Here is a 21,890-nt window from a genome sequence, read left to right on the forward strand (position 1 = left end):
ACCCCGACTCAGGCAGAGCGTAATTCGAAATTCTGAACTCACCCCAAACTCCCCAGTTTCCAACTCTCCGTTCGCGTTCAGAAAGTCCTGAAGCTCAACCTGCTCTGATCTCGTTTTCTTAACAACAGATGACATCATGTTCCCCGTGGCAGCTCGTCCACCTCCCCCATTCAGATGTGTGCTAAGTTCTTTTGTTGTTCGTCTCTGTCAAAATCTCCCTCCCAGGGCTCCTTAGCTCCCCGTTTTCAGGATGAGACTATCCTGGCACATATTTTGCTGTTTCAAGGTTTGGAGCCACACAGGAACAGAGAAGAAACCAGAACAGCTGCCTGTGAGGGGATTTCTGCTGATGGAGCCAACTCCCCGCCCCCAGCAGCACAGAAGCAGCCCGGAGAGGAGCCCTGGCGAGGCCGCTCTGACCCCTCCTGGTGGGGAGCAGGGCCGAAGTTCACCGACAGGAGGAAACCAGCCTGGATGCTGACCCCTCCGTGATGAATCTCACAGGCCCGGACAAGAGTGCCCAGGGAGAGGGCGCTCAGAAACAGGGACGTAGGAAAACCCAGTGGAGAGCGATTTCCAGATCAAAGCCTAAGGAAGGTTCTATGCAGATGACAAAACCACCCCCCTCCCTCTAATTTCAGATGACAGGATCAGCAAAAGTTTTGTGAAGCTGGAGGTTTGTATCATTACATAACTAACTGTCCAGTGAGGGCTGCTGTGAAAATTCAGTGACAGAACCCTGCAAACACGTGCTACCAGCAGGAGTGTTGTGGGAACGTGCACATTTTAAATAACCACGGGTCACTGTCATTAAGTGGAAGAACACTGTTTTCTAGGCAGATATCAAACCTAAGTTTTGTTTAGGCTTAGTGTAAATAATGAATAATAAACATCTTCCATATCTCCCAAATAAACTTGGTGGAATATAAAACACCCTACGGATGAAAGGGGAGAGCCACAGCCCAGTGTGTCCAACAGCCACGAAGATGGCTCGGCCTGAGGCCCCCACCCGGCACCAGACTCCCCAGGGAGGCCCCTCCACTCTCTCACCTTTGGGTCCCTCAATTAATTTTCCAAAGACTCTCTGCTCTCACCCTCTCAGCAGCAGGCTTCTCTGCACCCAGAGCTGCCCGGGAGGCTGCTCAGGAACCCAGCCCAAGGCAGGAGCGGCAGTATGGAGGGTGGTTCTGGCCTGTAGCCCAGGTCACCCCATCTTGGCCTGGCTGTGGGGAGTCCACGGCCCCAACGCTTCCCCAGGAAGCAAACCCTGAGACGTCTCCGGAACTGGGGAGGGAGGCACTTTCAATTTCAGTGCCTGGAAGGATACTGAGTTTATGCTGAGTTCAAAGTAGGCCAGATACCCCCTAACTGATGCGCGTGCAGGGGAACAGTCCGCGAGCTTCTGATGAGATCAGGTTTTTATACAGTTTCAACAGTGGGTGAGTCATTTTACTAGTATAGAGCCATGAAAAGTGACTCTTGTAAAACTAATTAAGAAGGAAGGCTAGAGAAATTGCTCAGAAGAGACTAGAGCTAGATGGCAGAGAAGCGTGTAAGCCCAGAGAAACAAAACCAAATGGCAGAAGCAGCTGGAGTTTCTTTGGTGGGAGAAGTGACGATGTCGGGTCACTATCCTTTGTCTCTGATGACAAAACACATCCACATGGCCCACACTGTCACTTTAGACAGAGCTCCAAACTGAGCAAACTCCTCAGCCATTCAAAAAAGGGCAGATATTAAATAAAACGGGATGGCAAATTATAAAGCTAACTTTTTAATCTATTGGTCTTCTGTATCCTTCCAACGTAAAAGGTAATTAGCATTATTATCTAGGCTCTCAATACGTTAAAAACTCACCACCAGCACTAAAAATCACTTTATAAAACTGGAAGCGGTGCTGGGGAAATGGTGTTCTCAGCATCCTACCCACTGTTTGTAATTGAAAAACAGTTTACCAGAGGTGGCGCGGGAATTTTGTTTTTATACAGGGAGGGGCTGGGGAGGCTGGAAGGTTCCACTATCTTTAAGAGAAGGAGACAGAGATGCTGTTCTCTGTCACGTTTGGGGGAAATTCAAAGAGGAGGCCGAGGCAGGGTTCCCCGGGCAACCCGGCCACACTGTACTTACGTCGTACACCTGGGGACTGGTCAGACACCGAGCCAGCAAGCCGCACCAGGCCGGGAGGGTGGTGGTCAGTGGGGGGCCACTGTGTGTGAGGATGGGCTTCAAGTAACTTGAAAAAGAGAATTAAGGTAATAGAAAACACAAGTCCAACAAAATGCGTTTAGAAATCCCAAGGAGAAACTCAGCTGGCATTCTACCCACAAAAGGCCTCTTTGCCCTCTTTTACACATCCAGTACAGAAACCACTGGGAGTTGTCAACAGTCTGAGTCAAAGATTAAACTGTGCTCCATCGGCCTTGAGTGTTCGCTGTTAACTTTCAGGTTGGTGAGTCCCAATTTCCAGTTAAAAAGATTATCTGGTTAATTAGAACAGCCTTCTCCCTTCTTGTGCTGAATGAGGATTTGGGTCTCCATCAGCATTCCAGCTTTCGACACACAACTGGCTCATGTTTGGGAAACGGGAGATCGTGGATCTTGAGTGGAGATGTTGCAGCCCCTGCCCGGAGGTCACATGGTGGAGATGTCTGAGGCGGTCAGGACCTTAGAGGTAACCTCCTAGAAAGGAGGAAACACACTTGGCGAGAAGTGGTTTCACTAAGGCCATTCAGACCTAAATCTGCCACCTTCCCACACAGGACTCTTCTTCCCTCTGCCTGCTGCCTCTCTCCCAGACTCTCCAACAGTTTCTCCGCCTCAACACTACTGACATCGTGGGCTAGGTCATCCTCTGTTGTAGGGGACTGTCCTGCATTGGAGGAGGTCTAGCAGCGTCTCTGGCCTCTATCCACGAGATGCCAGCAGCAACCCCAACCCCTCCCTCGGGTGTGACAACAGTATCTCCAGACATTGCTCATCGTCCCCGGAGAAGCAAACTCGCCCTCGGCGAGACCCCTGCTCTAATCTGAAAGTCACCTATTCTGTGAAGACCAGCTCAGGGTTTGCCAATCTCTAGATATCTGTGAGGTTAAGTGCACAGCCCTGGGTTAGAAGCATCGGGAAGCACGTGTCACGTGACGATGGAGCTGGGACCATTTCTGATACCTGCTGCCTAAGCGATGTGGAGAAGGTGGAGACCTACAGGGCCACCTCAAATGCAAGAATGGTCAAGAGACTTTAAAGGAAGGTGACAAGGAGTCACAGCGGTCTGTATCCCAGAGGATGACCGCTCCCAGCACCATCACTTCCCGTCTTTGTTCAGAGCAGGTCGAGCGTGAAAAAGCTCCCCTATAGGAGGAGATGGAGGGGGGACCCTGGGGGATACTGCTGGCTGGGAATTACTCAACAGAGGAGGATGGTGGGCTCTGCCAGGACTCTTTATAAACAGAACAGGCCCCCTCTCACCACTGTCCTCTAACCACGTTCCTAGAAGCAGCTCCTACAAGCCTATCAGTGATCTGGTGTCTTTAGCTCAGAAGTGGCAGAGGCTGGGTTCGCAGAATGACTAATACAAAAGAGTTCCGGGGAACCCAGAGGCTATCTTTCAGTTCCCCGTCTCGGGCAGTTCAAAGATGCCTTCTTCCCCAGTACAGAAGGCCCTCTAACAACTTCCTTAAAAGAGAAAAAAATATTTACATAGAGATTTTAAATATTCAACTTGTTGGGAACACAAAAATGAAATATCAAGCCTCTCTCCCACTCAGCTGTTCTGGTAATTACCATTACAACCTTAGAGAATACATTTTTTTCCCCTATTTCCTGATTTATGACCTTTAGTCAGAAGCTTTTCACGCTCTCTTATGAAGGATGCTAAACTGAATTCACTTACGTTCCTGCCTCTTTTCAATTTTTTTTCTAGTTTTTTAACGATAATTTTACACTATAGAAATATAACACTTGCATTCTATAACTAATAAGTAAATCTCTGCTTGGTCTATGGATTGAGCCTAATGTTAAGGTCAATAGGCAGCACTTGTAATAAAGTTATTATATGAATATCATTTCCTGTAACCAAGAAGAGTGGTTGGAACACTATTAAAGGACGTGGAATACAATGCCATTTAAACTTTATCAGAAGAGAACATTTGAGTGTCTTGCAAGAAGAAAAGGATCTTCTTTTAATTTCTTTTTGATCTTGTTCACTTCTTCCGGGTTGTAACAAATCACTGCTTATTCAATGTTGTCTCCTTAGGTGAATTTTATTTTGTTTGATCCTTATGTTATAGGTTTTTTTTTTACCCCTTTTTTTTTGCTCATTTTTGATGAACAGTTTGGGTGTAGAATTCTAAGCTCAGAAAAATTTTTTCATCCTAGAACTCTGAGGATGCTCGATGGTACTCTAATATCCAGTGTTGTTTATGCCACATCTGAGTCTTGCCTCTGGGAGGCTGCCAGTTTTTCTCTTTAGAAGCCTTGAAGAGTCCTGCTTTTCCTCCTGTGGTTGTGGAATGTACAAGGTGTCCATTCATCCTAGTCACACCCCGGGAAGGGGGCGGGGCTTGTACTCTGGAGACAAGTGGCTGGTGGGGGGGGGGGGTGTTTGCTCTGGGGAAAAATATCTTTGATGGCCTCAAGCCCTGTTTCTCTCCCAAACCCTCCCCAGGCAGTGTGTACTTTCTTTAGAGAGCTATGGCCAGAAGAGAAAACGAACAGCTCCGGGCTGATCTGTTGACACAGGAAGTACCTGTTGCAGCTAATCCTCTCAACATTCCTTAATAAGTCACCTGGACAAACTGGCCCAAGACGTACTTCTGTCTTGGACTACAGTTTTCTCTGCTACAATTCCCTCCACCTTTGCTCTTCCAAGTAGTCAAAAAATCTCTCTTCTGTGATTTCAGTGAGCTCTGAGGCGACAGTAAGAAGGTATGTGTGTGCTGAGCCTCTCATTTTAAGCTGGAAGCCCCCCTATTCCATTTCCAGGCTTTTTCATGGCAGGGAGCACCACCCTCCCTCTTGCTGGCCTGCGGGGGTCTCTGCTGTGATGCAGCCAAAGCCCACTTTTTCCTGTTTGATGATCTACAGAGCTATAGAATGAACCAGTCTCTCCTCCAAAAAAAAAAAAAAAAGTGAAACTCCTAAAGTCACAAAAGTCACATAAGACTTTAGAGATCACTCCTGTTACTCTTCAAAAGTCAATTTCTCAGGGGAGGGTACAGCTCAAGTGGTAGAGCACATGCTTAGCGTGCAGCAGGTCCTGGGTTCTATTCCCCGAATTGCCTCCCCCACAAAAATAAAAAAAAAAAATCAATTTCTCCGCCCACCTCCAGCTTTACTGAAATGTGATCGACAAGAAGTATACATATTTTAAGTGTTCAAGATGTTTTGATCTAAGTATACATGGTGAGATGATTACCACAATCAAGCTAATTAGTTTTTTGAGGCCAGCATTGCCCTGATAGCAAAGCCCAACAAGGACACTACAATAAAGGAAAAACACTTAGGAATAAATTGAACCAAGGAGGTGAAAATCTCTATACTGAAAGCTAAAGAACATTGATGAAAGAAATTGAAGAAGACACAAGTAAATGGGAGATATCTGTGTTCATGGATTGGAGGAATTAATATTGTTAAAATGTCCGTACTACCCAAAGTGGTCTACGGATAAAAACTGAGTCTGGGAGTATTCCTTCCTCTTCAATTTTTTGGAAGTTTGAAAAGGATTAATTCTTCTTTAAATGTTTGGTAGACTCCACCAGTGAAGCCGTATGGGCTTTTCTTTGTTGGGAGGTTTTTGATAACTGATTCAATCTCCTTATTTATATTGGTCAGTTCAGATTTTTTTTTTTATTTCTTCATGATCCAGTCTTGGTAAGTTGTATGTTTCTAGGAATTTATCCATTTCTTCTAGGTTATCCAATTGTGGGTGTATAACTGTTCACAGTGGTCTCTTATGGTTCTGTGTATTTCTGTGGTATCAGTTATAATGTCTCCTCTTTCATTTTTGATTTTATTTATTTGAGTTGTCTTTTTTCTTAGTCTAACTAAAGCTTTATTAATTTTGTTCATCTTTTTAAACAACCAATTCTTAGTTTCGTTGATCTTTTACATTGTTCTTCTAGTCTCTAATTATTCTTGCTCTGACCTTTGTTATTTCCTTCCTTCTGCTATTTTTGAGCTTTGTTTGCTCTTCTTTTTCTAGTTCCTTGAAGTGTACAGTTAGGTTGTTGAGATCTTTCTGCCTTCTTAATGTAGTCATTTATCACTATGAACTATCCTCTCATAACTGCTTTTGCGACCTATAAGTTTTGATGTGTTGTGTTTCCATATTCATTTGTCTCAAGATAATTTCAAAATTTCTCTTCTGATTTCCTCATTGACCCATTGGTTGTTCAGGAGTGTGTTACTTAATGTCCACATATTTGTGAACTTTCCAGTTTTTCTCCTGTTATTGACTCCTAGTTTCATACCACTGTGGTCAGAAAAGATACTCGATACAATTTCAGTCCTTTAAAATTTGCTAAGACTTGTTTTGTGACCCAACATGTGATCTATCATGGAGAGCATTCCATGTGCACTTAGGAATGTATATTCTGCTGGTGGATGGGATGTTCTGTATATGCATGTTAGGTCCATTTAGTCTAAAATGTAATTCAAGCCCAACGTTTCCTTATTGATTTCCTGTCCAAATGATCTATCCACTGCTGAAAGTGGAATGCTGAATGCAAGAAAGAATCCACCTCTTTTCATTTTAGTATTTTGTCACTTTCCTGTGAACTCTCTCCAATTTTCCCTACATCCTTTCCAGGCCTAGTGAGTAACATGCATTCTAAATTACAAAGCAGACAAAGTTCATATGGCTTTAAAAAATCCCTGGGGATTCTATTTAGGTTGATAGCAAACAAGGAAAACTGAACCATCTTTTCCACTGAGAATAACTAGAAAAGTTGGGCAAGAAAATAAAAAAGAAAACAAGATAGAACACAACAAAATCTTCTGTTTAATGGCATCGGAAAGCTACCATGTCAGCGAAGAGGGCCAGAATCTGGAAAAGGAAATCCAAGAAGTGAGCCTGGCACTTGGTGAGCCACATTTTCCCTAAAAGCACCTGAGAAGCTAAGAAGAGCATCTGGCAGACTCACAAAGATAGAGTGAATCTGACAAAAACTGGAGTCCAGGGCCTTTTGAGGAAGTCTGTGTAAACAATCTAGGCTCTAGGTTGGAACTCTGGAAAAAAAGGCAAACAGAAAACAGACTAACCCTCACAGGAACTGAAGCCCAGCTTCAAATCACCTTTATTCCCGATTGGATTAAAGTGATCTGGAGTACGAATGCTCCTAACCTAGCCACTGACCAGACGTAAGGTAAATCATCTCTGAAGGATGATAACTTCATCTAGAGCATCTCAAATGATCTCTATATGTTTTCATTGCTCATGTCTGTCACTCTGTGAAAAAGCAGATGCACAGAAGGTAAACAACAAAGCTCCTAGAACGTAACATAGGAAACTGGCTTCATGACTTGGCAGTAGACAAAGATTTCTAAGACAGGACACAAAAATGATAACCAGAACAGAAAAGATCAGTAAGTGGGATTAGACCTTTTGTTCATCAAGATTCTATTTAAAAGGGAAAAGGCAAGTCACAAGTAGAGAAGATATTTTTATCACATAGAACTAGCAAAATACTCATATCCAGAATACATAAGAAACTCTTAAAATAAGTAATAAGAAAGGCCCATGACCCAAATAAAAAATGGGCAAGAGACTTGAATAGGCACTTCATAAAGAACATACCAAAGGGCCAGTAAATATATGGTAAGGTGCTCAACCTTATTAGTCACTAGGTAAATGCAAATTAAAACCACAATGAAATGGAGTATGATCTATAAAAATATTGACTCGCTATGTCATACCCTAAAACTAACATGATATGTAAATCAGCTACACTTCAATTTATAAAAACCACAATGAAATACCACTATAAATCCACCAGAATGGCTAAAGTTAACAAGGCTGACAATACCAACAGCCAGGGAGGATGGGGAGCAAATGGAACTCTCATACGCTAGAGGCGAGCGTGAAAAGTGGTCCCATCATTTTGTAAAAGCTATTTAACACCATCTTCTAAAGTTGAACCTTTCATGTCCTGTGATCCAGCAATTTCATTCCTGGCTATATTCCCAACAAAAATATATGTAAACAGGCAACAAAAGACATATATAAGAATGTTCACAGCACTATTTTCCATAGTAGCTCCTAATTAGAAACAATGTCCACGTTCAACAACAGGATGATAAATTATGAATATCGTGAAATACTATACAGCCATGAAGACAGATGAACTAGAGCCACACGTGACAACATGGATGAATCACACCACAAATGATGTCAAGCCAGGCAAACCAGACGCTAAATTATATATACTCTATAATCCCATTTATACAAAGTTCAAAAACAGGTAAAATTATTCAGTGTTGCTGGGAGGTAGGAGAGTGGTTACGTTTGGGAAGGAGAAAGAGGTAGTAACTGGGCTGTGGCATGAGGGGGAACTGGTAATTTTGTGTTTCATGACCTGTTTGGTATTAAATGAGTGTAGCTATTTTGAAATAATGAGTGCCGAGCACTTATGAGCACTCATGATCTATGTACTTTCCTATGTGTATTTTATACTTCAGTAACAATTTTTAAACATTTTCGAAGTCTCCAAAGACCATATATAAGCTACCTGCCCATTTGATCACTATGTCAATTTAAGAAACCATGAACGGTTAGCTTTTTCGTTTTTAATTTTCACCTGGGACCAAGCGAATCTACTGGAACCGGGTCTGGCGTGCATGTGGTCCAGTTAAGGCCAGGATCAGACTTAGCCAGACTTGGTTTAGCCAATAAGAATTATTCTCCCCACATGGATGAACTGGCCAAGCTCCACTTCCCTTCCTGACCACAGCTTGGTTCAAGTGTCTTTTTAACTAATTCACCTCCATAGGCATATTTCCCTTGGATACAAAGCTCTGAAGAGCCACATGAGTCTCCCAGGCTGTGGGCTGGCTGCCCTAATGATGTGCAATCTTTCCTCTCGGCCAGAGAGCTGCTCGTCACAGCTACCTGTGGTTGAATGATCATTGCACGTGTCCCCAGAGAGGACCGACTACACCTGCAGCAAGCACACATCTTTCCTTCCTCATCAGAAGTCATTCACTGACAGCTCAGCAAGAGGATTCCATCATCGACGTTTCACAAAGACAGGGAAGCCACTTAAAAGGATACTTGTGGTCAAAGCTGTACCACAGCCTGAACAGCCACGCGCTCTCCTGCTTCGTCCGGTTTCCTCCCGCAGCCTCTGGACCATCCTAAGAACAAACAAGAGGACAGATACTTAGTTGCAGAAGGGGGTTTGAAATAAGAGGGGAAAGCTTCCCTTTTAACCATAACGTTTAGAGAGATTTTGAGCTCAGAGTCAAACGTCCTGTTATCACCAAAGTTTCAAAGATATATTGGGAGGTAATATTTTAAAAGAAATTGAATACATCCAAAAGGCAGACCAATGAATCCCCCAAAGGAAAAGGCTTGGTTATGTCTGTGGGTAGATCAACTCAGAGCGGTCCAAAATTTCTTTTGGCATTTTGACTGTAATTTTCCTCAAAGTGCCTCTGAGCAGGTTAATTACCCTAAAGTAGTCTCGATCTTAACCAGCCAAAATTGATTTATAGGGAATATTAAAGAAAGCTGCTGTAAAACCAACTTTCCAGGCCCCCTTACAGCCGGCTCAGGGAAAGCACGCTTGGTTGAGTTTCCTGACGTACCAGCCAAGGGTTCTGGGTGGTCCTTACCCAGGCACCTGCATCCTGTTCCAGGCAGTGTAGTAACTCACTCTGCCAGCCTTAGGGAGGTGAGGGTGGTGGGCAGGGGAAAGGGAGCCGGGGCTGGCATCTCTGTTATCGTCTCTGCCCTCAAGTGGTAAGTTCTTTTAACACTTCTCTCATGCCTTTCCAACTCAAACATCCCCATCATTTCATTTTCAAAACAACTTGCAAAATCAACCATTCATTTGAGGTTTAGGATATCTGTGCAGGTATTAGAAGCTGCAGAATTAATATTAAAAAGTGGACTGACGGCAGCAATTTGGTGGTAGCGCTGGGGTTCTACGTTGCTGGATGACACCCTCTGAAAGTACAGACTGCCTGTGAAGCACCATCATTGTTATCATCATCCTCTTGAATGTTATAGGGAAAGGCAACTCTACAGGTGAGGGACGATCAACAATAACCAAGTAAAAGTTGAGGCACAACTGCAAGTATGTGGCTCTAAATCTTGGTGGGTGTAAATTCTACCTGTAATAGAGATACCAAGGATGAGGCAGAAATCTCTGAGAAAGTCAGATATAGACAAGTAGAGGGAGGGAAATTAGCAAGTGCTATTTAAATTCCTAACGTTTCTAACGGCAAAGATGATTTTTAAAAACAGAGTCTCCCGTGGTATCTGAGGAATGTCTAGTGACATATATGGAAATGGCTTAGTTAAACGGGTCCTTCTGTGGAGGAGGAAATAAAGAAGAAAGATCCCAGAGACCAACTTTATTGCACATTTTTCTAAATCATGTGGACAAAAGGGGGCACAGAAATGTCTCCATTTGCAGAGAACAATCATTCATTCAGGTAATTAATTGCTAACCCAAAGACAACTCTGAGATTTCAAAATGCCAAAACGACTGCATGGAAAAGTGGTAGATGACTGACAGGTTTGAGAGGCAAATATCTTTATGAAAACCTTAAATGATTCTTTATAAAGTGATAAGCTCTTAAGCTCTGGGGTCTAAGTGCCTGTAGAATCTTACTAAAGAAAAAACAAGCAAGATGATACTATAAACCATCCGGCGCAAGACAGGTTCCCCAAAGTCAGTGCCGTCTGCTCCTGCACTAAAACAACAATGACCACGGCAAACCCCCATTCTGTCACCCCAGCCTCTGCAGTGGCAAAGCACAATGCATTGTCATCACTGGGAACACCGAAGTTCTCGCCATCTCACCGCGAGGAAGCGACAGCAGATTGGCTTGTATGAGCCCCAAGAGGGACATTTAAAATGAGTAAAACAGGAGAAAGGCTTCTTTTTGAAGGCAAATTAAGGCAAGGTCTTCTCAGGCTACAGAGAGATATGCCTGCAGTCCACAAACAGGATACAGGGACCTCAGAAATGTTAAGACCCTAGCAGCCCAACCTGAAAGGTTACAAGTTCAGGGCAAATAAAAAGTGCAGCTCTGTCACAGGGCTGGTAAACAACTTCTTACTCCAAGAGATGGGGCCAGAAGCCTGATTAGGTACAGGAAGATCGTGGATAAGTCCACATATTAGTGGCTTTGGGGAAATCAGGGAGGGTAGGTGGAACAGGACTGATTTTTTTAAGCTGACCCAGAAGACAGCCAGCAACTGCTTCCTGGCACAGTCTGGGGGCTATCACGGCCAAGCCAGCCAGCCCTTCCCGTGGGCCCCGAGCAGGGGTCACTGGGGCTGCCGGCGATCCTACGACAGGCAGGCCGCCTGCCCAGGCCACACGTGCAGACCCTTGGCTTTCCATTCAAGTGCCACCCACAGAAGCGGGGACCCGCTCCCCGACCACGCCCTCCTCCACACCTCCATCCCCACCAGGAGGGTTCACAGCCCCATGGCTTTAGTTCAGGCTGCTTCTAGAATTTGGAACACCTCTACGAACGCTCACCTTTTCCCACCCACAACACCTACCTGGCCGATCCCTATTCACCTTTCAAGGCTGTGCACAAGGTCGGCATCTCTGAGAAATGTCACAAAGGCAACAGAGCGCTCCAAGAGGCGAAGGTGTAGCCATCAGAGGCTTTCTCAACAGACTCGCTGGGTCCAAATCCTTGCTCTATTCCTGACTGTGTCTTTACCTGGCTGCGTGACTCCAGGCAAGTTTAAATTGAGACACAATTGACATATAACGTTGTGTGGGTTCAACGTGCACAACAGTTTGCTTTGACACATTTATATATTGCAATATGACTGCCAGCTAGGTGAGCTAACGCCTCTATCCTGTTACTTAATTACTGTTTCTATTTTGTGGTGAGAACAATTAAGATCTAGTCTCTTAGCAACTTTATAGTTTATAATTCAGTATTGTTGACTATATTCACTCTGCTGTGCATTAGATCTCCAGAACTTAATTTATCCACTAGTTACAAGTCTGTATCCTTAAACATCTGCCCAAATCCACCCCTCAGCCCCCAGCCCCTGGTAACCAGCATTCTACTCTGTTTTTATGAATTACACAAGGGATTTTAAAACTTTTTACTGACTTTAATAGAGAAACCCCTTCAAGAAAATAAATACCACCAGCTCTTCTTATCACCAAATTTTGAGCATAAAACAATGAGTGTCTATTTCTCCTGCATTCTTTAAGCACCTGCTGTGTGCCAGGCACCGTGCCGGGTGCTGGAAACACGGAGAGAAATGAGATCTGCTCCTGCCACTTGAGGAGCACACTTCCAGATGGGGGAGACAGACAGACATGGATATTGTGACAAATGTCATGAAGAAAAAGAAAGCAGATTGAGGACCTGAGGAGTGGCAACAGGTCCTACTTTGAAATAATTTTTCTAGAAATAACGAGTAATGATTTCTGGGTAGAGTTCTATTTCTTTCTATTCTTATTGTTAAAAGATTTTTTTTTATGTTAAGGTTATTACAATAACGAGAACAGTTCATTTTTTTAAAAGACGGAGTAGAATACTGCTTCCCCCTACCCCACTCCCCCCGCCAAAGATTTCTACGTCCGAAGCCCTGCAGCCTGAGTATGTAACGTTACACGGCAAAAGTGGCTTTGTGGGTGGACTTCAGGTTTTGCAAGTGGGCCCAATATAATCACATGGGCCCTGAGAAGTGGACACCCTTCTGCTCTGTCACACTGTCATCAAGCCCTTAAGGACGGAGATTCATCTATCTTGTTTGTAGATGCATCCCCAGAGCCAGAAAGATTGCCTGAAATAAAACAGGGGGGTCAATAAATACTTGTCAAATGGGCAAATAAGTTCATGTTAATTTTGAACTTCTAAGAAAAAAAAAAAAGAATAGCAGAAAAGGAAACCTGAGGGGCCACAGGAGGCCATCAGAAAAAAAAAACAAGAAAGTGTGGTGGGGGGGGTGTGGTCAGAGAGCAGGAATATCAGGAAATGCACTTCAGCAACTGTTTGAAGTTACAGATTTAAGGGACTGGGGATCAGATTCCAGCCTGGCGGGAAACGTGGGGAGGACCCAGAAACAAACAAATCCGGAGTGGCCCAGAAAGGCGCATGTCAAAGCGACTCTAAGCGGCTGACTTTCTGCAGTTTTCCCGTGCACGCACACATATGCAAGCACCACAAGCCCAGCGGTTTCCCTTCCTCCACATTCCACGAATATCCTGCTTGTGACCTTGTCCTGCAGAGATGACAGGGGCGCGATACATTCCGAGTCGTGCTGGTCGCTACTGGGGGAAGGAAGTGAATGATGTGTCTGCGTGTCCGGCCAACGTAAATCTCAGCTGTGTCTGGCATGAAAAATCCACCCCCCGCACCCCCCCCCTCCGCAACGGGTTGGGAGGCCACCCCCAGGCCCGGGCAGCTTGCCTCCAGCTGGGCTTTGTTTTTGTTTTGGTTGCAAAGTCACCAGGACCTCCAGAGAAACAAAGCAACTAAGTCTTTTGTTTTTGTTCGAATGAGTCAAACTTGCCAGGGACGTGAAGCTGAAGTCTGTCCACAAGATCCTTACGCTTCCTTCACACAGAGCCAGGAGTTCTAGCCAACTGCTCCTTTCCTTCGCCCACATGAACTAATATTCTGCGGCTCTGTCGCTGGGGCTCTGGTTATGACCTCCTCGGGCTTCCAGGACCAATGGAGAAAATCGGGCTCGGTCTAAAAAAAAAAGGGCTTTCCCGGCCAGTGTCACTTGTTTGTTCGTTTGTGTTTAGGGAGATCAGTTTAGAAAATGAGGTAAAGAGAAAGGCCCTTTCTTTTCTAATGGGGAACAAACATCTGGACTTTCCCCACCTCTGACTGCAGTTTCATGACAACACTGAGCATGTGACCTGGACCCATTTCAGGGGAAGCTGCAAGAACCCAGGGTTTCACCCCAAAATGGGAAGCCCATTTCTTTCTCTGTTTTGCTGGGCTCTCATGACCGCTCAGTGCTCCAGCCCTGTTCTTGATGGCTTGCAGGACCACGGAGGTCAGGGGAGGAGGGTTCGGAGAAACCAGGCTCTTCCGGCACGAGGGCATGAGTCATTTTTCAGAAGATGTCCTAGGGAACCGGGCTTAAAGTTCGCCTTTTTTCTCCCCCCAGTCTGACAGCAATCTTGAAAGACTTTCACAATGCAAACAAAGCCGCCTTTGAGGGCCCTCTGCACGACCATGTATGAAGCTTGGAAGGAGGGCTCCTGGCTAGGGCTGGCCAACCCGCACCATTGGGAGCACAGTGGAAGTGGCTGACACCTGCCCCCAATCTGGGGTCAAAATTGGCCCAAAGGGCAGTTTCCAAGGCTCACCCTGCCTGGGGTTGGGGGGTCTGACCTCAGCTATCAGTGCGCGGACTAAAGGCACTACTGCCAGAGTCCTTAGCACTTAGGACCCACCGCTTTTCAGACATTTCCACGGAAAGGGGACAGCACATTTATTACTAAGTCTAGTTACAAGCGCAGTGTCTCCATGTGCAGTTCTCCTGAGACGTCCAGTAAGTTCAGATACATGAAACCAACCAACCCATTTCACGGATTTCCTTTCACAGATACTTGAGTCCACAGGCAGGAGCAATGGAAAAGAGCAGAAGGGCTGGGGCTGGGAGTTGACAGGTCTGGAACTGTCCAGATGAAATCACTCCAAACCCTGGCTACCCAGCTGGTCGTGACCTATTTTCTTTACAAAATTCGCCCTGACTGAACGCAGGTCTGTGGAAGACACATGTCCTACCAGAGCCGTGACTTACTTGCCTTTCAGGGCAATGAAGATGTCCATCAGAAGTTTCACCCAGGTTTCCACACCTCTCCAGTTTGGGGAAACCCAATCCATTATATGCTAAATTAGCCGCTGGGTGCACAGCTCCTGAACCCCTGTTTTCTAACGTCCTTAATCAAAGCTCAAGTTGAACAGCCATTTTTCAAAAAGAATCTCTCATTGGAACCCCAGGTTCCCAACTGGCACAACAGCCAATTCAAACATCATCAAAAGCACCATTTAAGTGGGCACCAAGCGGGGAGGGTATAGCTCAGAGGTAGAGCACATGCTTAGCATTCACAAGGTCCTGGGTTCAATCCCCAGTACCTCCATTAAGATAAACAAATAAATAAATAAATAAACCTAATTACTCCCCCCCAAAAAAACCCCAAAATAAAATAAAACACACATTCAAAACAAAAATAAATAAAGTGGGCACCAAATCTCCAGTGAAGCTCACTAAACGCTCTTTCCAAAATGCCTAGAACTTTCAGAGGTCACGGCTTTGTGTCCCTTAAGGGGTATCAACTCAAGACTGCCTTATCAGGCTGTGAGCACCCTCACAGAGACCTCAGAGGAAGCCATGGCGGCACCCCTGTCCCCACGAAGCACCACATTTCTCGAGACTCGTTAAAGCAGGTTTGGCAGATGGAGTCATTTAGAAGGTCCCGGGGAATCTGACACAGGCAGACTGGATTTAGGATTGAGCCCAATGATGAGTGCAATTCAAAGCTGATTGGAAGAAAAAGAAACACTCAATGTGGGTTCGCAGACAACACACGCATGCGTCACTGCAGCTTCCCATGCCCTGTGCGGCTCCCCTGTCTTCCCGTCAAATGCCAGGCAAGCCCCACCACTAGCCAGGCACTGAGCTCAGCACTGGATCTTCTATGCTAAACAAAATGGTTCTTCACTCCCAAAGCCAAATAATAAGATTTCTGCTCCTATCATGACTCTCCTTTCCCTGGCTTTGCCAGCCCAGGAAATGCCAGCCTGGCGAAGGAGCAAAACCTGGAGGCAGGATCACCCCACCATCCTACAATGGGGGTGACAGGGCAGCTTTAAAATACAGATGCCACTTCACTGATACCCTTCCCGTCCAGAGTTTATGGTCTCTGTCTCCTCCCGTTGAATCTGGACTGGCCCCAGCAACTCATTGCAACCAACAGGAAGTCACGGAAGTGATGCTGTGTGTGTTAGGTCAGAAAAGGCCATGTGGCCGCCACCTTGCTTGCTGGGACATCGGCTCTTGGAAGCCTGAGCCCTCACGTAAGAAGTCCAATACCCGGAGGCCACGGAGAAGCCTTCCGAGGCATTCCGGCCACCAGTCTTAGCGTGAGTCCTCCCAGCCCAGGCCCCAGACCAATGAGCCAATGAACCCTTTGATGATTCCAGCCCCTAGCTGCTGAGTTACCCCCTACTCCCAGCTTTCTTCATGGAGCAAAGGCAAGCTGTCCCTACTGTGCCCTTTCCAAATTCCTGACCTGGAGAATGCACATGGATACAAAGTTGTCGCCCCCTTTCCTGTGGTGGGGGCAGCTCGTTATGCTGCAAGAGTGACTGGAGCAGAGGGCAAAACCGAGCGCCAGCACGCCCCTCCCCCCACAGGCTCCATCAGGATTCCCTGCGGCAACAGGAACTCCTCCCTCCCCGCGGTGGCACAGGAGGGGGCCCTAGGGCTATTCCACTCATTGCTCCTCCAGTCCCCTCCCTGATGCTCTGCTCTAGGCTGGCGCAGCCACCGCCGCCCTGCCCAAGCCTAAACTGGAGGCACAGGAGGGCCTGCAGTCACCCAGCATCCCTCCTCCCTTCCTCCAACTCCCTGGGCTAGAGAGTTGGGTCACATCCCTCTCCTTCCCTTGCCCATGCACTGGCGAGGCTCAGAACCAGTTACTGTGAGCCAATCACCGACGCCTCCAATATATCCATCCTTGGAAGGGAGGGAGTCCGCTTAGACACTCTTTCGGACCAGCCCGCCCCCTTAATATGTTGTTTAAGAACAGAGGCTCTGGGATCAAACCCTGGCTCCATCACTTTCTGATTCTCTGAACTTAGATGACTCCCTTCAACTCTCAAACTTTAGCTTCTAATCTGGAAATGGGGGATGATGCTTCCTACGTCATAAGGTGGTTGTCAGGATCACAAGGGAATTTATCGAAAGTGCCTGGAATGTAGTAAGTGCTCAATAAATTTTAGCCATTTTTAGATAACATCTTCCTGGGAAGAAGCATCTCTTGTGACTTACCCCTTGAAGGACTTGGAAGCTGTCATTGTTGGGTGGTGGGTCTTGATCTGGGTCAACGCCAACTCTGTCAGGCACCGGGGAGAAAGACAAGGAGAAAAAACAGAGACCGTTAGCTTGGACCGTGGCGGCCATGCTGGCTGAAAGCAGCCAAGAAGCTGAGCATCTTCCCGAAGTGGAAGGAGTGGTTAGCTACAAGAAGAGGGAGGCTGTCATGCAAAAGTCATGAGAAAGAGGTCACACGCCACCTCAGATCCCAGGGAGGAGGGGGAGGGTGGGCAATAACTCCTGTGTGCTTACACCTTAAGCAAGGCCTCTGGGAACGGCACCCGCTGGCAGCTGTCCGGCTGCCTTCCCGCCCCAGACAGTCCCGGGCAGCCTGTTCCTCACTGCTGCTTCCTCACTGCCACCTGACTTGCTTTTAGTTCCCAAACCTTCTGTTATGGAATTTTTCGTATATCCAGGGACATTTTAAAAGAATTTAAAGCGAACACCTGTATGCCTTCCACCTAGATTCTACCATCACATTTTGCTGTGTTTTCTTTATTACATACTTATCCGTCTGTCATCCATCTTATTTTTTGGATAAATTCAAATAAAGTTGCAGACATCAGTACACTTCCCCGAACCATCTCACCATGCACATCATTAACTTTACATCCTGGTGGCCTTGCATCCTCTGGCGGTAGAGATGACCGGAGAACTCACATGTGTGGGAGCAACAACAGACAACAGAGAGAATAGCATGGTGACAAAATCCACTTATAAGGAATTCCAGGAAAGCACTGGGGTAGTTGGCTTGGCTTGGCAACATACCAAGTTGCTCTATGTATTTGTTAATTCTTTATCCCTGAACCTTCCTCACTGTAAGGCAGAGAACTAGGACATCAATGACATTGATAAAGGGGAAACAGAAGACCACACAGAGGTACCCCTCTCTTAAAGCCCCCCCTCTACTCTGTCTTATTGCAGACTTGTTGGGCACTAACTTGTGTGTGGCCCCTGCATGGGGGCGGGAGGATACAGAAGGAAAGGGAACAGTTACCCCATATTTTGCTGAAGGCAAAGTTTAAAACCACAAGATGAATTCATGTATCCATGAGTACCCACTATGCCCGGTCCCTTTCTGACCACTTAGTTAAAACCCATAGCATACCTGGTACCAGATTTCCTCCCCGTGGGCCTGAGGTTTGATGGGGTCTTCGTGATGAACCAGATGGACTTTGCTAGGTCCAGAGGCCACTTTCTGGCAGGGGTTTCTGAGGGCTGGAGGCTTATCCTCACAACTGGACATTATTTGGGGACTTTTGAGCAACACATTTCACAGAGATTTCTTTTTTTTCTGCCATGAAATCCACCCAATTCCGGGGCCCCGGGGCTACCCACAAAGGACACCCCAGAGCCTCAGTACACCCGAAGTGTAGAAATGTACCAAGAGTGGTAGAGGAGAGGGCACATATTAAATACTACTCAGAATTCACTATATGCCCTCTTAATGTACGTTATGCAGAGAAAAGTCCTCTATATGGTGTCAACACCTATAGGATCAAAAGCTACGAATCCAGTATTAGGCCCCGTTCTGTGGATTCGACAACAGCACGAAGCCATTTCATGGCAGACTGATTCACTTGGGTGATCTCCCCAGCAAAGACTCAGGGGGGCAGAGCACTGGTTACCAGTTTGTCTCCCAGACAGCCTACCGGAACGCCAGGTGAACGGCACCCTCCTACCTAACCACAGAGGGGCTACTGGCGGGGCAGAGGCGCCCAAGACCGTGTGATCTGAGGGGTGTGACGTGCAGTGTGGCCCAGAGCACAGCGGTTCAGATCTGCCACGAATAATCTCTCCTTTCTGTACAGTGAACTGTGAAACAGGTGTATGTATTCGCCTTTGTAAGAAGCGGCTTCCATGTCAGGAAAGCTCAAACAGATTGATTTTCTGGGCCCAGATGAAACACGAAGCCTATGGGTAGGAGAAAAGGCTTAAGCGTGCCTTGTACCACAGCGAAGAAAATAAAGTCAAACATAATAAAGGCGGCCGAAGGCAATCTAGCCCCCTCTGCCCTTTCAACTAACCTCTGCTCGGAGAACAGAACTGTTTAACAAGAATTAACATAAATTCCAATTCCCAAGAACTGCTTATAAAGACCAGGTTTCGACTGCTTTCATTCAAGTCCTGGCAACGTCAGGGGAACTCACCTATTTACCCCAGGCCCACGTGCCCAGGCCAGAATGCAGAACAACAGAGCACAGAACACTGGAATAACCTGATCAACTCACAAAATTTCGGGTCGCCCCCAGCCTCATCCCAGACTTGTTTGACATTTTGTTTAGGGGAACGTGAGGGAAATTGAGACTGGCTCTAGATCCATATCGTCCAAAAGAACTTTCCGCCGTGATGGTACTTTTCTAGATCTGGGCTATCCAATATGGTAGCCACCAGCCATATGTGGCCACCGGGCACTTGAAATGTGGTTAATATGACTGAGGAACTGCAACTTCAGTTTTACTCCATTTTAATGAGTTAAAATTTAAATTTGAATAGCCACATGTGGCTAGTAGCTACCGAACTGGACAGTACAGATTCCAGAAACTACTCATTCCAGCCATGTCTCTCTAGCATCACTTTTCTCTCTACTGGGACAACTGTCTGCTGCCTTCTGCCTTCTCAGTGATAACACCCGAGACTCCTGCTGGGATCATGCGGAGACCCAACTCTTTCGTCCCTTAAATATTACGTAAAATTTTGCTTGAATTGATCACTTAGACAATGGCTAGATTTCTCACTTCATCAGTATAGAAAATAAGATTTAAAACTCTCTGAAAGCTCTTCTGTACAGATAATTGTCATAAACGTGAAAGGAATGACAGAATTGAAAATCACCATTTTCTACTCACAGTGTAATAAATGTTTCAAGCAAGGGTCATCAGAGGATCATTATACCAGTGGGTAAAAGGTTGTTGGGAATCTGGCTATTCACATGATGTTAAAGCATCACGCTATAGGTTACTTTTTAGTTACAAAGGGAAAACAGTGCTTTTACATTAGAGAGTGTAAAGGGATCAAACTTAACATCACTAATAAAGGGAGGGCCTGACAACGTGCATCACCGGATACGATGCAACAAGAAATACGTAACATCACTTTTACAGTATTTTTGGCAAGAAAGAATGACTATCTCTAATCAAGAGGAAAAAAACGAATCAGGAAAATCCAGATTGCAGGGCATTCTGCAAGACAATTTTCCTGAATACTTAAAAAAAAAAAACAAAACCAAAAACCCATCAATGTCATAAGAGGCAAAAGGGAGTAGGGGAGGATTGTACTAGATTAAAAGAGACTAAAGATATAATAACCAAAGAGATAACAACAACCAGGACCTAAACTTTGATTAGATCCTGGATCCAGGGTGTGTGTGTGTGTGTGTGTGTATAAAATTCATGTTACTTTTCTCAGTTGCAGTAAAGGTACTGTGATCACGTAGGAGACTGGGTTCCAAGGAGATACATGCTCAAGTGCTGAGGGGTAGACAGTCATGATGTTTACAGTGTACTCTGAAGTACTTCGAAATGATTAGAGAGAGAGACACACACACAGAGTAAAAATGACCCCAAAATATATGACAAAATGTTAGCAATTGGTGGGTGTATCCAGGTTAGAACTCGGATATTCACTGTTCTATTCCTTCAGCATTTTTTGCAGATTTAAACTTTTCCACAATTTCAAAAGGATACTTAATTATATCCTTGGTGAAAATGTTTCACAAATACGTGAGCACGTTTTCCCATCTCTCTAATTTAATCTAACTTACTAATAATGATGATTCAGGATCTAATTTTATTCCAGGGTCTGAAAACCACAAGTCGTAGAGATTCACGGACAAAGGGTGTGCTATTGGAGGTAATTATAGGTAATAGGTAGATGTAGAGTCTAGTAATTACATGGGTTTTTTTTCCCCCAGACAAATCCTGGAATGTTTTGTCGAGCTTGTCCTTCTTAAAGTGAGGGCAAAGAGAAGGGGGAGGGTATAGCTTGGTGGTAGAGCACATGCTTGGCATGTATGAGGTCCTGGGTTTGATCCCCAGTGCCTCCGTTAAAAAAGTAAATAAATAAACCTAAATGACCTCCCCCTCCGGGGCCTTCCCACAGACAGAGGAACGTGGGAGGACCCCTTGGAAGGTCTCAGAGGTCCCTACCGATCAAAGTGCTAACTAGGAGATTTCTGAGAAAGGAAACAGAGACTTGCTTCCCAGCTTGCTACCGTGTTGTAAATGCCAAAAGAAAACAGATGAGGGGCCTTGTGACACAGATGGTGTTCTGCGATTTCTTTCCCCATTCAAGGCTGTTTATTTCAGGACAGTTTCATTCTGGCAGGGTTGAGGGCCCCATGGACCAATCCCCAAGGATGATGCTGGACCTCTACAAAGGGCCTCAGCCTTGGGGCAGGGCGTTCAGTGGTGTGCTGGGCAGCAAGAAAGCACAGAGACAAGAAAGACCATGTACGGTATTTTAAGTATAACGACTCAGAAGACTTGGGGTTCCCTAGCTTTCTGAAATTCCTAGTTTCAGACAACTGTCCACAATATGTATTTCCTTCTTGACCTGTTATAATGGTTTTGATATAAGTCACTGTATCAATCTAAAATTTTTGTGCTGTTTTATTATATCATATTTT

At 45.6% G+C, this 21,890-nt stretch overlaps 1 protein-coding gene across 2 annotated transcripts in view; it reads right to left on the bottom strand.

Annotated features, from left to right (window-relative positions):
* Window positions 1–2,040: 2,040 nt before the first annotated feature.
* The window catches only part of SLC9A7 (solute carrier family 9 member A7), a 111,418-nt gene continuing 91,568 nt past the window's right edge, over window positions 2,041–21,890 (bottom strand). For both annotated transcript variants that reach the window (XM_032474948.1, XM_032474947.1), the window contains 3 exons: window positions 17,219–17,282; window positions 9,266–9,348; window positions 2,041–2,233 (listed from right to left, as the gene is read on the bottom strand). In XM_032474948.1, the coding sequence (XP_032330839.1) occupies window positions 2,056–2,233; window positions 9,266–9,348; window positions 17,219–17,282 (325 nt within the window). In that variant the 3' untranslated portion in view covers window positions 2,041–2,055. The remainder of the gene's footprint in view (window positions 2,234–9,265; window positions 9,349–17,218; window positions 17,283–21,890) is intronic.

This window comes from Camelus ferus, chromosome X, assembly GCF_009834535.1.
Source record: "Camelus ferus isolate YT-003-E chromosome X, BCGSAC_Cfer_1.0, whole genome shotgun sequence".
NCBI lineage: Eukaryota > Metazoa > Chordata > Mammalia > Artiodactyla > Camelidae > Camelus > Camelus ferus.